The 15,121-nt window shown below is 42.2% G+C and overlaps 1 protein-coding gene across 1 annotated transcript in view; it reads left to right on the forward strand.

Moving 5' to 3' along the window:
* Nucleotides 1-15,121, forward strand: part of WWC1 (WW and C2 domain containing 1) — a 73,365-nt gene that overhangs the window by 57,056 nt on the left and 1,188 nt on the right. Inside the window, exons 12-22 of the mRNA XM_042789938.1 lie at nucleotides 2,993-3,101; nucleotides 4,885-4,965; nucleotides 5,886-5,972; nucleotides 6,743-6,935; nucleotides 8,299-8,451; nucleotides 9,053-9,153; nucleotides 9,941-10,088; nucleotides 10,792-10,956; nucleotides 12,416-12,508; nucleotides 13,360-13,590; nucleotides 14,914-15,035. Coding sequence (XP_042645872.1) covers nucleotides 2,993-3,101; nucleotides 4,885-4,965; nucleotides 5,886-5,972; nucleotides 6,743-6,935; nucleotides 8,299-8,451; nucleotides 9,053-9,153; nucleotides 9,941-10,088; nucleotides 10,792-10,956; nucleotides 12,416-12,508; nucleotides 13,360-13,590; nucleotides 14,914-15,035 — 1,483 coding nt within the window. The remainder of the gene's footprint in view (nucleotides 1-2,992; nucleotides 3,102-4,884; nucleotides 4,966-5,885; nucleotides 5,973-6,742; nucleotides 6,936-8,298; nucleotides 8,452-9,052; nucleotides 9,154-9,940; nucleotides 10,089-10,791; nucleotides 10,957-12,415; nucleotides 12,509-13,359; nucleotides 13,591-14,913; nucleotides 15,036-15,121) is intronic.

Consider the following 15,121-nt stretch of genomic DNA (forward strand, 5'->3'; position numbering starts at 1 on the left):
CAGACATGTCAAGGCTGTGCTTGAATTTCTGCTGTTTTGAGGGGGATGGTCTCTTAGCAACAAAAACGTGTTTAGATTGTGAGTATGATAAAATAAGACATTTAGAGATAGTGGATGTTCTCATACATGCATATGGCTTATTGGGTGAGAAGGGTTCATCCTTTTTTAGAATGATGGCTGGGCTGAAGTGGATGGAAAGCAGTAGGCAGCAGTCAGGGCACTCGTGCTAGGGCCCATCTGAAGCTCTTGTGACTGTAGCTGGGTTAAATCCAATGGAGATGAGTGAAATGACTGGATTTGTAACCGCAGTGAAAAAGAGCTTTAAAGGTAATATAAACTTGCAATCTATATTGGTATGAACCCCAGCAGTGCAGTTTGGTTTTGTTTTTCATAGGATTATAAAACAGTCTATGTGAATAAAGGGAACTAGCACCATGTTATCACTTCCTTCTCCATTAAGATGACTGCCACTATTTAAAATACAATAAAAGACATCAGTGCAGATCTTCCCATTTGAGCTACCACTTTCCTACAAGCAAGAGGTGTTATGCATTTGAGTAGGAAACACTAATTATTCTTACTTGAACTGGGCGCTGATTAGTTTTAACCTTTTTAGCTCTTCCAGATTTGTCAAGGCTGTTAAAGTGAAAGCTCAGGTGTTAAGCAGATTAAGTGATTATTGCTGTTAGCCAGTCAGCAGACAAAATAATCACTGTAAGTAGTTTATTTCAGGGCAATAATGAGATGAGATTTTACTCCTCGGGCATTTTGGAGTGGGTTCAGTGTAACACCCAAAACACAGTGGCTGGATCTGGGGTGGTCACTGCTTGGCCTCATGGGCAAAGCATGCTCACGTGTTTCTGTAAGTAGAGCTGAATAGTATATATCTGAGGGATTTGCTTTTTCTTTCTGTTAGAATAGAACCTCTACTACCTTTGAGGCCAAAATAAAGCTTCCTTTCTCACCTGAGTGATACCTGAACAATTTAGATGAAACTAACAGCAAAACCTGGAATCTGGCAGAGTATGGCATTCTGTGAGGAAATGGCACAGATGTGAGGACAGTGCATAACATGGCTCTTCAGGGCCTTGTCATGGTGTGTCTGGGAGAGCCCATGGAAGGGAAAATGGCAGGAAGTGAAGAGCAAACTTTGAAGTCTTGATATGAGTGAAAAAAAATATGAAAAAGCATAGGAAGTGTTATCTGCCTGCTTGGAGATACAGAAGAGCGTTGATCCACTGGTGACCACTTCCATAAACTTTCTTTTTAATGTGATACCTCTTTAGAGACTTAAAGCTTAACACACAAAATCCAAATTTTGTGTTAATTAGCCACATAAAAAAGTTACAGCTTCAGTGTGTGTGTAAGACTTACATGGCTGAACTTCCCAGTCCTTTGCAAAAAAAGTGAGGGAAAGGATGGCTGCATGATGAGTCCTTTTACAGGAACAGTTTATCTTTATTCAGGTTTACACTTTAGCATTCTGCTGTACAAACAGATACCCACTTCATTGCTGGGTTTTGTGTACCTTCTGTATTTGCCCCCACTTGGCCGCAAGGTGCTCAGGTGATGTGGTCAAAAATGAAGGCTTCCTGGGTTGAAATAACTAGCTGGCACTGGTAATTGAAGAAGAAAAAGAGGTTAAGCGTGTGGAGACCAACCTGCGGTGTGCTCCCCTCATGCAAAGTGATTCCCAGCACGGCATTTCTGGGAGTGGTGTGTGAAATTCAAACAACTTGATCTAGAAAACCAACCAGCAGGGAAGAAATTATTTTCATATTAAAACCATGGAATGGGAGATACAAAGCAGCATTGAGGAAAGAAGAAACATAATTTTGGCCCTGCCCACATACCTCCAGCATGGCTTATGATCAAGAGTGCAGGAGGGGCCAGGCCCTTGCACGCAGCAGGAGGGAGGATGGATTGAACTGTGAATGCCAGTATTAAATGGATCCATTTGTTTCAGTTAAATGACTGATATATTGTGTTAGAGATGCTAACTTTTATTCATGTGGTTTGGCCTATGGGGAAAAGGTCTGAACATTTATTTCTGTCCGACGGTTCCATGGGAATACCAAGATGAAAAATTACCATTCAGTGGTGTTGCCAAAAAATACATGGATAAATGAGCCCAAATTGCACACGCGCACTCCATATATTGGTGTTACCTGTAGCACCCTCTGCTGTTGATTGTAGAACAAATCCTTGTATTACTCCATAGCCCTGTGTTGAGCTTGCACACTTTTTGTACTGATGTTTTTTCAAAGCTTTTTTTTAAGTGGCTTTGTGAGACTGTGCAAAAAAAAAAAAAAACACCACCCAGACTTGCTTTCTAATAAAGGAAATATGAAATGGAAACCATATATTGGTTTGAGGGCATGTGCTTTCCTAAGGCTATGGGAAAGCCCAGCCACTTTTGAAAGTTGAAAGCCCTCTGGAGAGTAGTGCATTGCCGCACTTCTGTATGGGGTCACAGCTGCTCCCAGTGTGACAACATGGCACCTCTTCACCCTTGGGGCAGGTCTCCCAAAGGGAGAGCTGGGAGCTGGTACGTCCCAGTGCTCGTTAGCCACCTTTGGCAGACAGAGTTCTTCAGGCTCCCGGCTGAAGCATATCTCTGCAGAAGTGTGATGGTTCAAATGAAAAGTTGCAGAAGTTTCCAGGGCGTATCTCTCCCTGTTTTGTAGCACAAGAAATCTACATGATATAACACCTCTGTGCAAATCTACATGAGATAACACCTCTCTGCAGGGGCTCTTTGCTCTCCAGGGCAGCTGGGCACGTTCCTGAAGCACTATCTTCACGGTGGCTGCTGAGCACAGCTCGCCTGACATGCGTCCTCGCTGTCTTCACAAATGTGCTGTTGCTTAACAACACTTGGGTGGGGAAAAAATGCAACTCAAGGGAAGATAAGAAAAAAAGCTGCTCTTGTTCCAGACAGTTCGTTTTCATTAACACCTGTTTTTAATTTTCCTCTCTGCTTTTCTGATAGGTATAAATACAACTGGAGGGACGGCACTGAAGGTGGCGTGTGTGTCAGCTGCAGTGTCTGATGAATCTGTTGCTGGAGATAGTGGGGTATATGAGGCGTCTGTACAAAGGTAAACATCACATCTCTCTCTAGGAAGAAGACAGTGGCTCAGCTTTGCACACAAGAGTCAGCTGGAATACTGCTGGTTATGATCTGTTTTGTAATTTGGTGGCTAAAGTTCTCCATCTCAGATTTCTTAATACTTCAGAAAAAACTATGAGCAGGTTGAATTTGATTACCAAAATGACCCATGCTTCCCATAATAGAAATAGCTGACAACAAGCTCACAGAGAACTGTTTGAACAGCTGGCCTGTTTGTGAAGGTGCTGGTAAGCCATGACTGCCGCCTTGATGGGGGTAGTGGTGCCATCTGGCATGTTTAAAGTTTCCCTCCTCTCAGTCAGCCGTTCCTGTGTCAGTGACAGCCCGCAGTCAGCGGAGGGAACTTTGGGATGTCTGAGGAAGATAGCAGAAGCACCTTGAGCTGCCTCATGGATGTGTACGTGCTGCGATGCAGTTCCCGAGTGCTTGGATCCGTATGTGATTTCTGTAGGATGTCTCCCCCTAAGTGCATAGCTCATAGCCAGAGCTGGGCGTCACCGCTCTTTCTGGGTTTCTGGACAGCCCTTACTGCTTGCTAAAGCTATCGGGGGTGGTTTGACAAAAAGTTCACTGGAAGTTACTGATCTTACTGATACTTGGTTTGGCTTCGTCTAACATGGGGTTTCCAACAGTTTTTATTGACATTGAGATGAATTATGGGGTCATTTGTTGCAAGACATGACTGTAGAGGTGAAAAACTGCTCATCTCATAATCCCCCCACTCATTATCTTCATTAATTCTCTAGATAAATGAGTAATTTTGAATGTTTACAGCACGATTCACTTTGACAAGAAAGTGCAATGCTTCTGTACATTAGACCTCCTGGGCTCAGGGCAGGCAGTCAGACCATTGGGTGTCTTAGGGCCCCTGTGGCCCCTCAATGGGACAGGGAGCTCTGTGGAGAGGGCAGGAGGGATAACGTGTGACAATTACAGAAGGCATCGCGTGCACGCTCGCATGTCTGATGTTACTGAATGTTGTTTGGGTTGTTGACTTGCCAACCTGTAGAATGACTACAGTATCATTTTGATGCCATTAATAAATGGTGAGGGTAGGATGAGCAATACGTTTCTTCTCTGTAGCTGAAATGTAATGAAATGCAAGAGAATGGTAAGTAATATGGAAAATACTTAGAAGAATGCTAATCCTGTTTTCATGTGTAACAGCACAGCCTCTGAGTCAATTAGACAATGAATGTAGTTTTGGGGACTTTCAGTGCATAAAACTTCGGAGGAGTACATTGGGAGGGAAATGATGCAGGTAGCTGTTTCAAGGAAGACCAGGCAGTGTACTCTGTCATTTTTAATGTGCTTAGGGAAGTTTGATTTCTTAAAGAAACAAAGAAATGACTTAAATCTAATCAAACTTGAGAATTTTTGCTGTCATGATGCAGGACAGGATTGCAGTTGTTAAGTCTTATTTCTGTTGCTGAGCAGTCAGCTGTCTTTACTAAAATCCAGTCAAGAGAACCTTTTAAAAATCCCCCACTGACTTATTTTTGCAGCCTTTTGTGTGGCTTTTTTTGGCACTGAAAGGGGGAAGGCATATGACTTTCTGCTGATAAGCACTGTAATACATACCTCTAAGGATGATTGCACTTACTTCTTAAATGTGCTTTCTTTTAGCTGCGAATTTTACAAAATCCGCATACTCAACTCCTGAACAGAAGGGGAAAAAGTCTTGTATCACCTAAATGCCACACTTCAATAAGAGGGAAATCAAGTCCTTAATTGTCTTTGATTTCTTTCAGACCATGTGTGTCAGAAGTGATGGTGTTTGACAGTGATGATACAGAAGCAGTTGGGACAGCTAAAGTGCAAATTGCAATGAGGTAGGTGCAACACATTTTAATTGAATTTTCCTTCCAATGGAAAGAATGATGTATGGGATTTAAAAGATAGTGCTTTCTGTTGTTTTCTTACCCTGTTTATCCTGTCCTATTAGTACTGACTAACTAATGCCCTCTTTGTAATGTAATTGAGAATTACACTCGACTCCAGGAGGTCCTTGGCCCAGTTATCCTCTTACATATTAGTGGAAATCAACTGGTGATAGTGTGGTGTGAGGGTGCAAACCAGCAATGGGAGCACAGACAGTGCTGGGCTGGAGAAAGCCTTTTGCTGGCTCACAGTCTCCTTTAGTGTGCAGCTTCTGGGGTAAAAGCTGCTGAGAGTAAATGGCATTCATAATCATTGACCACATCTGAATCCCACGAGTAGTGGGTAAAGCACAGGAAGGCAGGGACAGAGGCATCTTCCTTAAATGACTTAGTGTAAGGTTATTTATGATTTGAGGGAAAGTAAGTAGCACAAAACTCCCCTGTCATGGCCCTCAACAATAAAACAGTGGTTACCCATAACATCTTCACAGTTGTACTTCAAGTATTTCTACTTGTAACTTTTTTATATTACAGTCATTATATAAGCCTTTCAAAAGGTTTTAGTTAGAATACAGCAATTTAGCTAGACCCCAGGAAAAGCAACGTGTGTTAGGTCAAATCTGTAGTCCATTGTATCTGAATTTCTAAGTTCTGCACTATTCTAAATTCTGGATGTTCTGGTAGCAAATCTTCACGTAATATGAAACTGGTTTTGTTTTAAACTATAGGCAAGACATGGTCCCATTATAGTTTTGTCTTGTTTGTAAATTTTGAATGCTGTTTGTTTATGTTAATGAAACAAGTGGAATATTCACTCACTTCAAGGCAGACTTCTATAATAATAATGCTTTTTTTATGTCTTTCCAATTCAGATATGATGACAAAAATAAACAATTTGCGATATTGGTCATCCAGTTGAGTAATGTTCCAGCACTGCTGTTACAACAAGATCAAAAAGTGTAAGTGGGTGAAATAAACATATTTGAAATATTTGTATTTAATTCCAGTGGGAATTAAACAGATGTTGGTTTCTGTTTTTTCACACTCTTAAAAATTTACCCTTTCTGAAATGTGTCTACACTTTGTTAAGTGTAGCATCATTTAGGAATTAATAAACCCTCAAAATGAAATAAGATGCAGTTTTTTCCTCAAAAGTCCATATTTGTTGGGAAAAGACTTGCTCGGAATCAGCATTAGCCAGCAAGGTTCTTAACTGTAGCAGTGCCCAGAGCAACTGCATCGAGTAGAGAGGGGGCATTCGTTCTGCCACAGAGCTCATCCTTGGACACCCGTACAGATGCATGTGTGGGGAAATGTACAGCTTCTACTAGACTCATTCTAGGCACAAAGTTTTTAAATTCAGCTGTCTGCTGAATAAGCTGACAAAAATTTGATTAATTTTTGCGTAGCTGTTTCTACCTACAAAAGGGTATGTTAGCAGTGTGACAAGTTGCACAGACATAAACAGCCATGTAAGACATAGTCCCATGATTTTAGATTACAAGATTCAGAAGGATGAAGTCTACAGCAACTCATGCCACTTCGTGTGTCTGATGCTGTGACAAGATGTTCCTTTTTTCTCAGTTGACTGATATTCCAAAGAATAGGATAGGACAATAATGTCCACAGTGCTTAGCATGAATTTCACTCACAGACTTAGGGAGCTGTTGCAATGGAGGGAACTGCAAACCTGTACGGTAGTACTGATTGCAATGCTTTTTTGCAATAGGAACATTCGTGTGGCTGTCCTGCCCTGTTCAGAAAGCACAAGCTGCTTGTTTCGCACAAGACCGGTGGAAGCTTCAGACAATCTTGTGTACAATGAAGTATTTTGGGTTTCTATCTCTTACCCAGCTTTACGCCAGAAGACTTTAAGAGTCGATGTTTGCACTGTAGATAAGTCTCACCTTGAAGAATGTTTGGTTGGTATTAGTCTCTATTTTAATATCTTTGTGTTTGTTTCTTCTTAGACAAAATTTTAAACTCTGCAGTATGGCAATTTCTGTGAAAGTTTTCTTGATAATCCTCAGCTATATGATCTCTCCCAGATAGTGTGCTTTGCAATACCAATTTTGATCAGGAAAAAAAAAATCTATTAGGTATATGTTTTGTTACAGAATTACTGGTTACTTTGTCAGACTACTAGATTTCCCTTCTCTCAGGATTTAATGTGAAACCCTAGCTACTTTTCTTACTTGGGAAACATTTTTTGTAATGTAATTGAGAATGGACATACAGTAATTTGGAAGCCACTGTATAATATTAAAGATCTCTACAGGATTTTTTAAAAACTGCTATTGGCCTACACTATTAAAATCCATATGAGTATAGTTTTCTGAGTGATAGTATTGCCATAGCCAGCTGCACCTTATTGTTAGAAGAGCTCTTTTGTTGCTCAGTATTATCTGAGCAAGTTGATTTTAATAGAATTATTTCTGGAGTATTGCACTGCAGAACATGAGTAGGGTGTGTTGAGCTGGGACATAAGCAACCATTAAGTTACAGAAAAGGTGGTGTTTTTTCCTGCACGTGTTCTGTAGCTTCTCCCTTGGCTGGAGGGCTACATGCTTTATGGTGCTTCTGCATTTCGTCCTTCACTTGCTTTGAAAAGCACAGTTTGGTTCAGGAAAGCATCTGTTTTCCAAATGTTTTTGTTCTCTTTTGGCAGCATGTACAGTCCTGCAGTACCTGAGCTCCAGGTGGGAGCACGCTGACTTGCAGATGTGCTCAGTGTGCAGTCTGCTGGACTGGGCTGGTGCAGTGGAGTCCACTCAGACATGGATTAAATAAATTGCAAAGCACTTTTACTTTGGTTTTGAATATGTCAGGACATGTACTAAATGTAACAGAGTAAAAAATGACAAGGCAGATAAAGAGGAATGGAATATACAAAGCTCAAGCATCTCAGTCTGAGGCAGTGATTGTTGTCAGCCTTGCAAATTTCTTGAAAGGGAGTCTTCATCTCCTGTTCCTTTCTCTTTTTCTTTGAGGCTCTGTTTGTACTTTATCTTGGCTGCAGTAGCACTGTTCATACTTCTGGATTCTTGTACTCAGGAGCTGTAGTGAAACAGTTGCTTCTTGGATTGGAAGCCCTAGACAATGTTAAAAATAATTAAACATAAAGCATTACTAGTGCTGGTGACATGGGGATAAAAAGGGCAATTTTTCTTTCTGTCAAACTTGTCGAAGTCAAGCAGTCCTGGACTTTCACTCTCATCTCTCCTTACTGGTGTGGTAGTCATCCATTTTAGTTTTACACTAAAGCTGTGTTTTTGCTGTCAATAGGGTGGAGCACAAATTAGCCTTGCTGAAATATGTAGATCCGGAGAGAAATCAACCCGTTGGTATAACCTCCTTAGTTATAAGTATCTGCAGAAGCAAAACAGGAAAAATAAACAAGGAAACATTCACTCTGAAGTACCCTGCACTGAAAAAACAGTAAGAACAACTGTTTAAATCAAAAAAATTTCTTCTAAACAGTAGTAATGAGAGGGTTTATGTGGCTGAAGGACTGTTAAAATAGATGAGAAGTGAAGGCTAGTGTTTATATTTAGAACTTTAAAATATCATTAAGTGCAGCAAAATAATTAACATGTTGATTACAGATATGCCCTTGTCCTGGGCTAAATACTTTCTGAAATCTGCTCCCCGTGAAGCTGAGGGATGTGGTCTGTGCTCTGGTGTAAGTGATGTGTGAGCTTTTGCCTTTCTTCCCACTAGACAGTTCACCTTGTTGCAATGAACTTGCTGAATGAGTGAAAATACAGACTTGCCTTAGCACGTGCACGGCATGCAGCGTGCTCAGCCTATAGCTGCACACGTGCATACGCTAGTGGAAGTGGGGGAGGTGGGTCAGGTATGCTCACACAGGCTTGACGGAGCACCATATGTGCAACAGGCTGCTTGAACAACGCAGGTGTAGAGAGTGACTCTTCTGCCACGAGAGGAAAGCTGGTTGGGGTGGTTCTGAGCAGAAAGGCTGGGCACTTTGCAGTCTGTGACAGTCCTATCTTCACAAGAAGCCTCTTGCTCTCCTCAGGACTCTGTCTCAGCACTCTTAGAGCAGACAGCTGTTGAACTGGAAGCTGTGGAGAAGAAACTGGAGGAAAGCAGAAGCACTTTAACTAGTGGAGAGAGCTGGTAGGTAGCAGCATCCCACCGTCTTAGCGTTGTGGGATGATCAGAGCATTTGTAGATTCGTGTGCAGAGAAAAAAAGCAGATGATACAGAGCTGTGGGAGGTTTCTGTCTCTTCCTGTTTTGGTGAAAAGTCCTGTTTCTTCTGTTCTGAAGGTTGTGCTTGGGAAATGAGAACAAAACTGATAAACATTGAAAATAGTCAATAGCACTATGCTAATTCTGTTATTTGTATGGTGTTCTAAGGATGTCCGTGAAAGCTCCACTGTATGATGCAAGGCTTTGCTTGAATATTAATTTTGGCTGTTGTTTACATGGTTCAGATTCAGATTTTATTAATGAAGCCTAACATCTGAAATAAAAAGCAAGCCTGACCAATGAGTTTGATGGAGAAGCCAGATGTGAGTTCAAAGGAGCTGAAAAGGATGTTAAACCAAGGCTTCGGTTTTGTCCAGCATCACTTTTTAAACTAAGTTTAATGTCATCCTTAAGATGCACTCACCTTAAGCTCAGACTACATGGCTGAGCCCTCAACTTGCTGCTTCTGAAGCAAGATCAGTGTGACCTTTTTGGCTGTAATGGTTGCCTTCTGGTGCAGCTTCACTCCAGTTTCTATTATTCCCGTATAAACCTTTGTTTGTGTAATCTCAGTGGTCACAGGACCTTCCAGGTACAACTGGCTGCCTTGGGGACGTGTTTCTGTCCAGCAGCTTACAGGAGGTTAACTCCTGCTCCAGCGCCCGAGTATTGTCCACAGTAGGCCAGTTCAATAACAAAGCTGTTCTTAACAGGCAAGATGAAGAGATTCCTGATCAGGAAGAACAGGATGAGATCAGTGAAAATGAAGCAGAGGAGGAGGAAGAATTCTGTGCTGGAAAATCACTGTGGGAAACAGAAGAAAGTCTGAATTCCCAGCTGGATGCGGAAATAGCAGTGAAGGTAAAGTCAAGGGTCTTTTGAACAGAAAGATGAGTTAAGCTGCCTTTTGCTCAGCTAACTGGGTTGCTGTTGAGCTGAGCAAGGCTACAGGAGTTATTTGAAAGTTCATCATTAATGTTTAAATGTTTATCTGCCTGAAATCTTTTTAAATAACTTTATGTGACCATTTTGTCCCACAGTTAATATATAGTATCATTTCACGCCTTCTTTTTGGTGCTCATGAAAACTGTTTTCATTAATGTGACAGTGGCTTTGACCTTGTTTATTGCTGAATGCAGTTGTAGTCTAAGGAACGCCTGCTGTGCACGTGTTCTCTGTGCATGTACATACAGAGATTTGGATCTCTGCCGCAGATGCGTAAGTAAGGGAATGGTCTTCAAAATCATACTTCTGTGTGAGATTGCCAGGTCACGTTGATGTACTGGATCAACAGGCAAAGCTCGTTGGAATTAGTTGTGTTGTACGGCGATCAATGGATGTGGAGCCCTTAGGGAGCGATGGAGTTCATGTAGCAGCTACGGAGTTCAAAGAGTGAAGTGTCAGGACACCCTGCATGAAAAGGGCTCAAGAATATCTGGTTTCAAATGCGATGCCTCTGGGACCAAAAGCGGAGACGTATCACAGGTGGCTGTCAGACAGCCCTGGTTATGTGTCATCGGTAAAATGGCAAGCTGGCATTTACACTGCAGTATCTGTCTTTCAGGTAGACAAGGAGACAAACACAGAGAGCCTTGCACAGTCTTCTACCGTAGTTCGTCCGAAAGACAAAAGAGCAGCAAATCCACCCCAAACTCAGTTTGTCAGAGGTAGCACTATCATCCGCTCAAAAACATTTTCACCAGGACCACAAAGTCAATATGTGTGTCGGGTAAGGAAAATGCAATCCTGAGATGATAAATGCTGTTTTTCATTAATGAATGCATGATAACAATGTTCACTTAGTCTGATTTTTTCAGAGAGACCTGACACTGCTTTCTTCTCTCCCCCTCTGACTTCAGAAATTGCTCTGTCCTCACCTCCTATACAGTATCTTTCGTTGGAACTAATGGTATTAAGCACAGATTTATAAAATACGTATGTACACCTACGTTTGTGGTACATGCAGCATGTTGAGATGCCCAAACTAACTTGGAAGGGCTGCTGTAAGACACTGATGAGTAAGCTGCATATCAAACCCTTTCCTGCTGCTTTAAGACTATTCTTTGCTAACTTGAACTGAGTTAGCTGTGTCCGCCTGACTTTAGATGAGGTGAACATGAAAGCTTGATAGAAATGGAAAGGTAAGTACCTGGTAACGTCAGCAAAAAAATTGTGGAAGCTTGAAAGTCTCCAGTGTGCTTTGTCTGAAGGTAACTGAACAGGCCACATCCTGGGTCAGGATGTCACTTCCACTGCTTTGAAATAATTGTGAACAACTATTTCCTGGATTGAGGGTCAGCCTAAACTATAAATAACTCATCTTTTAAATTGAATTGGCAAACAAGCAAGTACTGCGTTTCTTCACGCATGACCTGTCCTAAGTGGGCATGTTCTTAATGCAGCTGAACCGAATTTGATGTGCAGATTTTCTCTGATTCAGAAGCAGGTACTTCCGTAGAAACAAACCTTACTTAATTTGCTGCAGTGGCCTGTGCTTGGGTGATGGAGGTACTGTGTCCCAGCACACGCAGATCCCACATGCCTGTTCCCTCCCACCCCCAACTTTGAGAAAGAACATGAGAAGGGAATTAAACCCTGCTTGAGTTGAGCTCTTTTCAAGGCTCTAGAGACAATGACAAAAGAGGGCAGGCTGTATATGTGTAACATGACAGCTCTGAAGTTAAAAAACCCGGGGGGGTAGCTTACAGGTAAACCTACCTCTTGCACCACTAGCTTAAAATACAGGTGACTGGAAGAAAGAGAAAGCTCTAATAAAATAGTCCCATGTTTTAGAGATGCCAGAAAAGAGTAATTGGGGTTTTTTTATTACTTAGAGCTTAGTTTTCTAGGTTGTTTTGCCCAGCCTAGTTACTTGCACAGGAGAAGGGCAGTGGCATAGAGTCCCATATTATACCCTAACCTAGTGTCTCTATTTCAACGCAGTTTGTTCCCAAAAATGGGCAGAGTTCAAGGCTTGTGGTAGGAACTGGCCGTGACAAATGTATTGCATGTTGTGCACTCAAACTGGCGTGGCAGCTGTCCGCTGTAGCCTCTCACAAAACCTTGTAGTTCTGCTTACATCACTGCTTATAATCACTTACAGAACCCTCTGATCTTGCTAACAATGTGTGTATGCACTGCTTGTATTTCTTTCGTGAAAAACATGTGGTTTTCGCTTCCATTTTCAGCTGAATCGCAGTGATAGTGACAGCTCCACGCTATCCAAAAAGCCCCCCTTTGTTCGAAATGCAATGGAGAGACGAAGTGTCAGAGTGAAACGGGTAAAAACATCACCACATCTTTTTTCTCTAGCATAGGCACTGGCAAAAAATGGAAAACTGTTCGAAAGGAAGAATTTGCAAACATAAATCACTTGCCACATGCTTTCATTCACAACCTTCTACGTGTGTGTGAGAAGTCTCTCAATGGTACTTTTTCAGATATCAGAACATGACAGGAATGTTTAAGTTGGAACTCATTTAGAACAAACAATTTAGGAAGGTGGTTCCTGGTATTTTCCGTCTGGTCAGATCAGAAGTAGCACAACCAGTTCTGCTGTGTTTATTGTCGCGAGATTCTTAAGTACTTATAGTAAGTGTGAGGAGCTGGGGAAGAGGGTGAGGAGAATGATGTCTCAGATGCTCAGGTGACCCTGTTGTAGTGACTCTGTGGCACACAAGGAACCCCTGTGCCAGCAATCACTGAAATTCCCCCAGGATACTGATGCTGAGCTCCTAAGGAGATGGTTTTCTTGAGGCAGCTTGTGTTTGAAACTAGCAGAAGGCAACATAATGTGTTACTGGAAAAAACAAACACAGGTTTTTGTGCTGCATTGTGGATTCACCTGTGGATGAGACATTAAACTTAGCAGCAAGGTGTGTAAGCAAGACTTGTTTGATTTGGGTAAGCTGCCAAGGAAGAAACTTAGTGGAAACACCAAAATCAAAAGGCTTACCTGTAAGACTTAGCTGAGTTTGTGCTTTCTGTCTTGAGATGGATTGGAAAGCAGGATCAAGAGAGATGCTCTGTGCGAAGTGTTGGGAAAATGGGTCTCATGATGTACTTGGCCCTTCATGGTGGAGTGGTCGGGACAAGTGCTCGTCACTGTGTTCATACACCCCTTCTTTTCTAGCCTTCAATCAAGTCCTTCGGTACAGAGCGCCTAATCCGCACTTCACTGGACCTGGAGCTGGACCTGCAAGCTTCCAAAACCTGGCACGATCGGCTGCTTCAGGAGATCTCGGTGCTGAGGGAACTGAAGGAACAGTTGGAACAAGCTCAAAGTCAGGGTGAAAAAGAGTTGCCGCAGTGGGTGAAGGATGATGAGAGATTTCGACTGCTGCTGAGGCTAGTGGAAAAACGAGTGAGTAATACCTGCCTTTGGATTTTATTCAACATGCTTGAGAAACAGGCAACGTTGGACAGTCAGGAAATGAAGCCCAAGCACTACAGTCACTTGTGTCTTCCACTTACAGCCCCATCAAGCAAGCGGTTGATAGGGGAAGCTGCAGTCCTTGAGTGTCTGGCTGTTCCAGGTGTGGTATTTACAAACTGCAGGGTCTGTGCCTGGCTGCCCACAGATATGAGGGCTAGGAAGATAGCAGTTATGTCTCTTGCTTCTTCTAAGAGAAATAATGGCTGCATTAAACATGTGCATGGGTGACACTTGGCTTTAGAATAGGATTCTTATGCATATGAAGTGATAATAAGTCAGATGATAGCAGATTTTCTGGCTCTAAGAGCTTAATAGTATCTATTGTTCTGCTTATGAAGGGTGGACTGCAGGGCAGGGATGGAAAGGAGATGGAGCTAATGACCAAGAATTTCAACAAACGGTTCAATAAACAATTTTGTTTGCTTTTATGAAAGTTGTCTTTCATTGCATTATTATTTTTCTGGAGAGGGTTTAAATAAAAATCATTAGCTTTAAAAGGAATGCATTTACAGATAAGGCAGGTAAAGCTTCAGAAATGTCTGAATGAGCCTGGGTAGGTGATGAGCAAGGTGCCTTCTGTCTTGTTTTTTTTTAAAGGAAGTATTATTCCATAGCTGATTATCTTCATCCATTAGATGCTGGACTTTTCATTCTGTTAGTTCTGAACCCATGCGTTTACCAGCACAGAGATTTCCTGCCTTAGCACAGGTGCAAGTACAAGAAGGCAAGTACAGCCTTCCAGTCTGGAGTAAGTGTGGTGTCTCATGGTTAGCACTTGCATTACTCTGTCTACATCGTACTCTCTCTCATGTACAGGGTTCCTTCTCAACTTCTGTGATTTATTGGGGCACCTCTGCTGACACTAGGCAGAAACTAAATTCTGATGGTACCAGGTATAGGAGTGAGTTGGTACATTTCCCCTTTTCAGGGCAAAGCTGGCACATGGGTTGTCACGTTCTTGCGTGAGCTGGTCTGCTGGCTTAAAAAACATATCAAGAAGATACAAAGAAGGTGCAGATAACACCCAGAATTCTTACCAAAGGGCTGGAAGAACACCTTACAAAAAGTTCCCTCCCTTACCATGGCTAGCTGACAAGCTTTTGGTTTACCTTCCGTGGCTCGTGATTTCCAGAGTCAGCATCTTCCAAACCCCTTAGACCCACAGCTGAAATACTGCTGTATTTGGAGATTAGTTGGAATAAAATGATTCCTCCTGGAAACACAAACAACTCTTTCCCATTATTTGTTTAGGTGGAAAAAACAGAGCACAAGTGTGAGCTCAAGGCCGATAAAATGATGAGAGCTGCTGCCAAGGATGTCCACAGGCTGCGAGGGCAGAGTCGGAAGGAGCCTCTGGAAGTACAGTCATTCAGGTAATTGCAGCTCACTGGTAGAGGGGAGGGAAAATTGACTGTTACTGTCATTCTTCTACGGATGACTAAGATGCTGATGAGGAAAG

This window comes from Tyto alba, unplaced genomic scaffold, assembly GCF_018691265.1.
Source record: "Tyto alba isolate M040663 unplaced genomic scaffold, T.alba_DEE_v4.0 Super-Scaffold_17, whole genome shotgun sequence".
In the NCBI taxonomy this organism is placed as follows: Eukaryota; Metazoa; Chordata; class Aves; order Strigiformes; family Tytonidae; genus Tyto; species Tyto alba.